This window comes from Lygodium microphyllum, chromosome 26, assembly GCF_053477565.2.
Source record: "Lygodium microphyllum isolate KBCC chromosome 26, Lygodium_microphyllum_v1.1.10, whole genome shotgun sequence".
Classification (NCBI taxonomy): Eukaryota; Viridiplantae; Streptophyta; class Polypodiopsida; order Schizaeales; family Lygodiaceae; genus Lygodium; species Lygodium microphyllum.
Window position 1 is genome coordinate 131,041,781 of NC_141160.1, and position 7,107 is coordinate 131,048,887.

The following is a 7,107-nucleotide window of genomic DNA, read 5'->3' on the forward strand; positions in this document are numbered from 1 at the left end:
TATGACACTGTGGTTGAATATGACCCCGCTTCCCACAATAGTGACTTAATCCAATATAAACTTCAAGCACGTGATTGCGTAAGCCATTGAACCAAACAAGGCATGTAACCACAACTAAGATAAATGTCACCAAGCTCAAAATCAAAGCTCAAAAGCTTTCAATAGCATATCCGAGTGTAGACCATTAATAGCATACATCAATAGACCAAATGAAGCATCCAAATAATATCCAAGAGCAATAGGCATAAAACATTCTTGAAAAATGCTTGCTGCCCCCACTATATTTTAATAGTGAAATGTGTGCTAAAATTGAGCCAGTGCAAGCTCAAATCCAATCCACTAGCACCTCAAGACATTTGATAAACATCCCAATATCAATGGATATGCATATGGGCATTAGTAGAGATAAGAATGAGCTCCAATGACAAACAAAACCTTATTTAGACCTATATTATAGCAAGTTTGCTATATATTATAGCAAGTAATAGAGGTTGGGAGCTTCAAAACTCAAGTGGCCGATATTGAGGAAGTGTCTAGAAGGTTGCCCAAGTGTCGAGGAGTATCAAATGCCACATTGGAGGTAGAAGATGCAATAGCTAATCAGGAAAAGGATACGGAAACTCTAATAATCACAATGTGTGACTAGCATTCCCTTATTCAAATGTCATTAAATGAATAAAGAATGAAGTGATAGTGATGGGCGCTCGCTACTTGCAAGTATTTTCAATGTAGTGAATACATAGGTGATTAGGCACATGTGCCTTTAGCCCCAACAGGAAGAGTTGAACATTGACTGTCCTAGCATGTTCTTGTAAGAGCCCAACTAGTGCCATTTTAGGGGGTCGGAGTTGAGAATTTACCCTAGGTGGGTAGAGGGGTTGATGAACATTGCTCCCCTTCATTTCTCACTCTATTTGAACTAAGTGCGGCAATGGATTGCTTTGGCTTAAGGGATGATAATAAAGTAGTCACCTCGAAATCCAGCACTAGATGGCTGATAGGAGAAACTTAGGATCTTGTTTCAGGGTGATCCTTGTGAGGTTGAGGTGGAGCTTCCACTGCAAGGTAGACTCAAGTAGCTCAAGATTATGAATGTTCGGCTATTATAACGAGTTCCAAGTTACAGTAGTCTTGATTTCTTCTTGATGGCTACTCAAATACATGCTATCAGCATTCATTTAGATAGGCATGCTATAAGAGAACTACGAAGAGATATTTTTATGAGGAATAAGGTCATATAGATTAAGAGAGAGTCATGAGGAACTTTAAAGATGAAAGAAGGGAAGACTAAGCGAATTGAGAGAGAGAGAGAGAGAGAGAGAGAGAGAGAGAGTTGAACAAGCATTAAAATGGTAATTCAAAAGTGAGAAATTAACTTAGCAAGTTGCCTTCATGAGTTGTTTATACTAAACAATGTGGGTTAAGGTAGACAACATGACTTTAAGAAAAATGTGAAGTGAAGTATGACTTTTGTATATTTGGGAGTTGCATTACCTTGAAGGGTGTATGAGCATTAGAGGCAACACACAAGTAATGAACTTAATGTAAGCTCAATGTTCCTCTTTGAATGTACATAGACATGCACGCATACCCATAACACAGTATAAAATTTTCTTAATGCAAGCATCACTTAATTTATGGCATTTGACTCCCATAGCATACCTTGAGTATGCAAAGTTTATTTTATATGAGCTCAACTTGAGTGTATAACATTTGGTTCTAAAGTATAACATAGGACTTGCTATACTGGATTGGTGAATGAGATAGCCCTGATAGAGGACCATGAGAAGTAGGTGCTAGCAAAGGGAGGGATGCCCGGAGTGTTACTAACATTGGTGGAAAGCACTCTGGAAGAATCTAGGCGTGGAGTGCCTAGTTGGGCGTAGCCTCTCGTGCCTAGTTTGGCTTTATAATCCATTTGTTTGGTGGGGAGTTTCACTTCTTGGGAGGTGAGCTAGATAGTGTCATGCTTTTTGAATAACAAGCAAGAATGGAGAAGTTTTATGTATGTGGAAGGCCAGCTACAGATTCCAGTATAAAGTCCTTTTATAAACCAATGTCATGTCGTTAGAAATGGCAGACTATTACAAACCAAGAGAGAGGAGAGGCGAGGAGCTAGACAGTCGACTATGTCTGTGCAGGCAGGGGCAGATGCACAGGCGAGCTTATCTGAGTTGCAGGTGCTCCCGCCGTTCTCCTTTTCCTCATCATCCGTTGTGGTTTCCTCTTCTTCAATTCGAAAACAGAGTCCCCTGTTCGCCTCCTTTGTACGACACCAGGTAAGGGCTGACAGTGCCCTCCTCCATAGCCAGCAAGCTGCTGCTCCACGGGGCCCCGCCACGAAGCTCCCTGCCCCGCGGCCCGTGCCCACCTCGCTCCCGCGCAAGTGGCAGTCCGTCACCCTCATCATACAGCGCGACGCCCGGTGGTCCCCCCGCCTCCAGTTGGCACTGTCTGAGCTTGCACCGCAGGTCACCCCCCGTGCCGCTGCAGCTATCCTGCACTCCTGCCCCACTGCCCCCCTCGCCCTCCAGCTCTTTGATTGGCTCAAACAGCAGCCGGGCTTCACCCACACCGCGCACACCTACCATGCACTCATCGAGGTCCTTGGGCAGGCCCAGCAGTGCCCATCCATTTGGAGAGCCATTGGCGCCATGCACCGAGAGGGCATCCCCATCACCGACGTGCCTTTCAACATTCTAATCCGCAGCTACAGGGCCTCACATGCGACTGCAGCAGCAGGCAAGGCATTCCGCAAGATGAAGCGGTATGGATGCCAGCCCACCTCACTCACCTACAGGGAATATGTCGGAGTGCTTGTGGATGCAGTGCAGATAAATGATGCACTCGATCTCTTGTCAGAAATGATCGCATTGGGTTGTGTAGCTGATCGTGCGACATATTCGGTTCTGATTACAGCATTGTGTAAGAATGGAGATTTCCTCAAGGCACGGGAACTTCTGGACAATATGAACAGGTCTGAGAATGTCCTTTCCTTGAGGTACATATATCATGCATTCATTGATGGCTATCTCAAGGAAGGCTGCATAGATAGTGCCTTGGCTACTTTAGAAGAGATGTTATGCATGGGATGCAGTCCCAGCCTTGTAACATACCGAATCTTGATATATGGATTCTGCAGACTTGGGAAAGCAGATAAAGCTGTGGCATTCTTGGATATAATGCTTCGCATAGGAAGTGACCCTGGAAGTAAAGTTTACAATGCTTTGATTCACTCTCTTCTGATGAAAGGGAAGTGCACTACTGCCATTTTAATTTTCAAGCTTATGCAGGTAAGGGGGGTTGCAGCAGATGCAGTCACACACAATATTTTGATAAAATGGTTGTGTAGAGAAAGAAGATTCAATGATGCCTTTACACTTATAGATAAGCTCATAGCTGAGGGGTCTGGTCTTGATACTAAAACGTATAATGTTTTTATAGATGCTCTTCTGAAGGCAGGCAGGGCAGACATTGCCATGTCCATCCTTGCAGAGATGAAAAAACGGGGTTCTGAACCTGATAAGGTTGCGTTCTGTACTCTAATCAATGGTCTGATTAAGGAAGGCAAGACAGATGCTGCAGTAACAGTGTTTGATGAGATGATGAGCAGGGGTTTTGATACTCATACAAGAATGCAGATCAAAATAATGGATGGCCTGTTCAAACTGGACAAGGTTGATGAAGCATTGTCAATTTTCCAGAAATTGAGAAAGGATGGGTATTGGCCGAATGTTGCTGTATGCAACATGGCAATTGCTGGGCTATGTAAGCTTGGTAGGGTAGAGGAGGCTTTGCACTTATTGGATGAGATGATTAATGAAGACTGTAAGCCTAACACCATAACATACAATGTCTTGATTGATGAGCTTTTTAAGGCAGGGCATATTGAAGCGGCTCTGTCCACAGCAAACAGGATGCTACAAGGTGGGGACAGCTTCAGCATGTTAATCTGCAGTACAATGGTTAGTTGGCTATGCAAGAAGGGAAGGATAAAGGAAGCTTTGGAATTTTATAACAATGCGTCAGTCATCAGCTGTAAGCCACCTAATTATTCCTACGTCACATTGATGGAGGGGCTTTTAACAGCAGGCAGAGTAGATGAAGCTCTTGCTTTTCTTGCAGAAATTGTGAAAACTGGGTACAAGCTTGATTCAAAGACTTACAATACTGTAATCAAGGGGATTTGCAAGAGGGGTTTCTTAGAGAAGGCTGTTGCAGTTATGGAGAGCATGCGGAAGGAAGGCTATGATCCTGATTTAACAACATTCACCATGTTGATGAATGGCTACTGTACAGAAGGGAGAACAGACCTGGCAGTTTCTATGTATGCAGCATTAAAAGACAGAGGGTTCAGGCCCGACCTTTCTGTCTACACTACTTTGATTAGAGGGTTATGTGAAGAAGGTAGAAAGGAGGCAGCATTGGAACTAATGAATGAGATTATTAGTGATGGATGTGACCAGCTGGTTGAAATTACACTCAGGAGGTTGATTGAGACAGAAAGTGAATTGCTTTTGACTAAAAGAAGTTGAGTTGTAGTGTTCATGTAAGGCAGACAATTGAAAGGTCTCTCTGAAGAGATGGCATCATCACAAGGACTGCATGTGCTGTGCATCATCTTCAAATTCTACATTGGCTGTGAACTTTGTGGTGGTGGAAGATCTAGAGCTGCTGGCATACTGTTTCAAGGGTCTCAAGGAGAGGTAACACATTTAAATCGACTAATAATCTCTTTATCTCTCATTTCCCCCTCTTTCTTCGTCTTTTCATCATAAACTCACCAGTTGTATTGTCTGTAGGACGTTGCTTGGGTAGCTTTCTGAGGGTATGGCTTAAGCCTCACCATCCACATGCTCAAAGAAGGCATGGATACAGGCAATCATGTCTGGAAGGAAGAAGTGCTAAGCCTTTCTCTGTGATTAATATGGGGGAGTGGTGATTTGCAACATGAAGTTCACATTTTATTCTTTTTTGCTTTCCTTAAACATGGAGTTATATATACATACAAGTTGGGTGCAAGGTCTACCCTGGAAATATTGATTCAATCAAGTGATTGAGGATGATGTGGTACACTGGTGGGATGATGCCTGTACACTTGTAAATAGCAGATCATGGTTTCCTGGTGATGCCTTACCTAAAACTTCTCTGATAATTGATCCTCCTCTACTTAACTCAAAGGCTTAAAGGATCAGTTATATGAAGCTCCAAGCATTGGAATGTGAACTAATATGATAAATCATTGGCCTTGGTTTTTGCTCATTGATTAAGATTGCTGATGGAAATGTGCTTGGAAAGGGATAAAAGAGCATAATCACTCCAGGAACAGATGTCTTGAAGAGGACTTGCACCAGAACTAGCTACTTGTCTGTCGTTGATGTTGACAAGCTTTGATGAGAGCGAAAAAACGCTCATTGAGGTAATTTTTCCTCTGAAGAGTGAAGTTGTGCCGAGGCAATTGAGAGTGTTAGATCAGTAATTATATGAACCACATTTAGCACGAGGAGTGTTCTAGTGCTAGAAGGAAGACTTGCCTGAGAGTATTGAAATCACAATTCAATAGGAGAAATAAATTGCACACATAATGGGAATGGAGATGTGGTTGGTAAAATGTGTATGTGGATGACATGACCACTCTGCTCATAGATGTGCAAGCAACAACTAGAGGTACAGACACAGATAGCCAGTTGGTGCAGATGATTGCAAGTGGCGCTAATGATGAAGACAGGATAATCTTGAGCTTTAGGAGGAGGTGCGCTCATACGCAGGATTCAGAGTCTTTTTTCAAACATTCCTTAACTTAAAAGTTTCAGGTCCTTGTTCACTTCTCCTCTCATCTACATTAGGCCATCTCAAGCTACTTAGGTCAGAGCTGTTCATGGCCAATCTGCATGTATCATTCTCAGCCATCTTCTCATCCAAAGATAAAGCTCACTCTTAAATCTAAGCCCCATCAATCTTTGCAAACTAAATGCTTTAGCCTATGATGTCCATTCTACATCAAATCCTAGGTGGAAACTCAGTCACAACCATGTATGCTTATCTGTAACTTTTTATTCTGTCACTGGAGTGTCAGTCCCCACAAATGAATCAGCACAAGTAAACTGTGGAGTGTAGTAGTTAGCCTATGTGACTTGAGGAACCAGCCTCATTAGTAGATGCTAGCTTCGACCAAGGTGACCAATACAACTAAACCTATCGTATAGGAGTCTGTGAGATGGTGAGTGCCCGAGTCATGTCAGAGAAACGTATGAAAAGGCATGCATGCACGCATGCACTCGCAAACCCACGCGTGCGTGATTGCACTGTATTTGTGTGGCATGCGTGCATGCATATGCACATGTAGCTTGATTGATCAAGGGAAATAAGAGGGAAGTAAGAGGCTAGGCTTCAGAGTTAATGGAGGTGTTTTTGGTTGAGGTTATCAATAGTCAAATTTAGGCAATTAATGTTTCACCATCGTTCATTGCAACATTGTCTCCTTTTAATGGCCTTACCTTATATTACAAAACGTATTTCGTTTGTTTTTTCAAGGTGTCATGATTTTGAAAGTGTTTAAAGACATCTAAAAGTATATTCACCTACTTAGGATTCAATGTGTTTAGGGATGTGAAGTACCCTTGGATGATAGCTATGGTAGTCATGCAAGTATTGTTAACCACCTTTGCATCTGGCAAACAACAATGTAATTTTGGATTCGCTCTTGATCAATAATCACATTCACAATAGAATTAGCAAACATTTATAGTACATAAGACGCATAAGATTCTCAAAGAAGGTTCATCACTTATTTCTTCAACCCTAAGTAAAAAATATCTATCCTCTAGGGTTTGTAGTCTTTTGTAATCTCAACTTCTAGGGGGGAGTTTATGAAGTTAGGTCTTAGAGGAGCTTACTCAAACCAGCTTAACGTACATTCTTTACAACCCCATTCTCAACTCTAGTCATCCTAGTTTTGATCCCAATCTTGACTATAATCTTGATAGAATCACAATGCATAAAAGCTATTTAGTAATAAAGAAGGCGAGGATGGAAGAAGGTAAGATTGCTCTTAATTTTCTCTTTTGTTATATATGAGTTTTTAGATAAGAAGGAAAGGTATACAAA

General features: G+C 42.1%; 1 protein-coding gene across 2 annotated transcripts; it reads left to right on the forward strand.

Annotated features, from left to right (window-relative positions):
* Positions 1–2,056: 2,056 nt before the first annotated feature.
* Positions 2,057–6,410, forward strand: LOC148013807 (uncharacterized). 2 transcript variants are annotated; one of them, XM_087668021.1, is made up of 3 exons: positions 2,057–2,977; positions 3,143–4,706; positions 4,803–6,410. In XM_087668021.1, exons 1-2 carry the CDS (start codon positions 2,130–2,132, stop codon positions 4,533–4,535), a joined length of 2,241 nt encoding a protein of 746 aa, XP_087524147.1. In that variant the 5' UTR covers positions 2,057–2,129; the 3' UTR covers positions 4,536–4,706; positions 4,803–6,410. The 2 variants fall into 2 exon arrangements, with proteins under 2 accessions (XP_087524147.1, XP_087524146.1); XM_087668020.1 differs by having other exon boundaries at positions 2,057–4,706.
* The last annotated feature ends 697 nt before the right edge of the window (positions 6,411–7,107 follow it).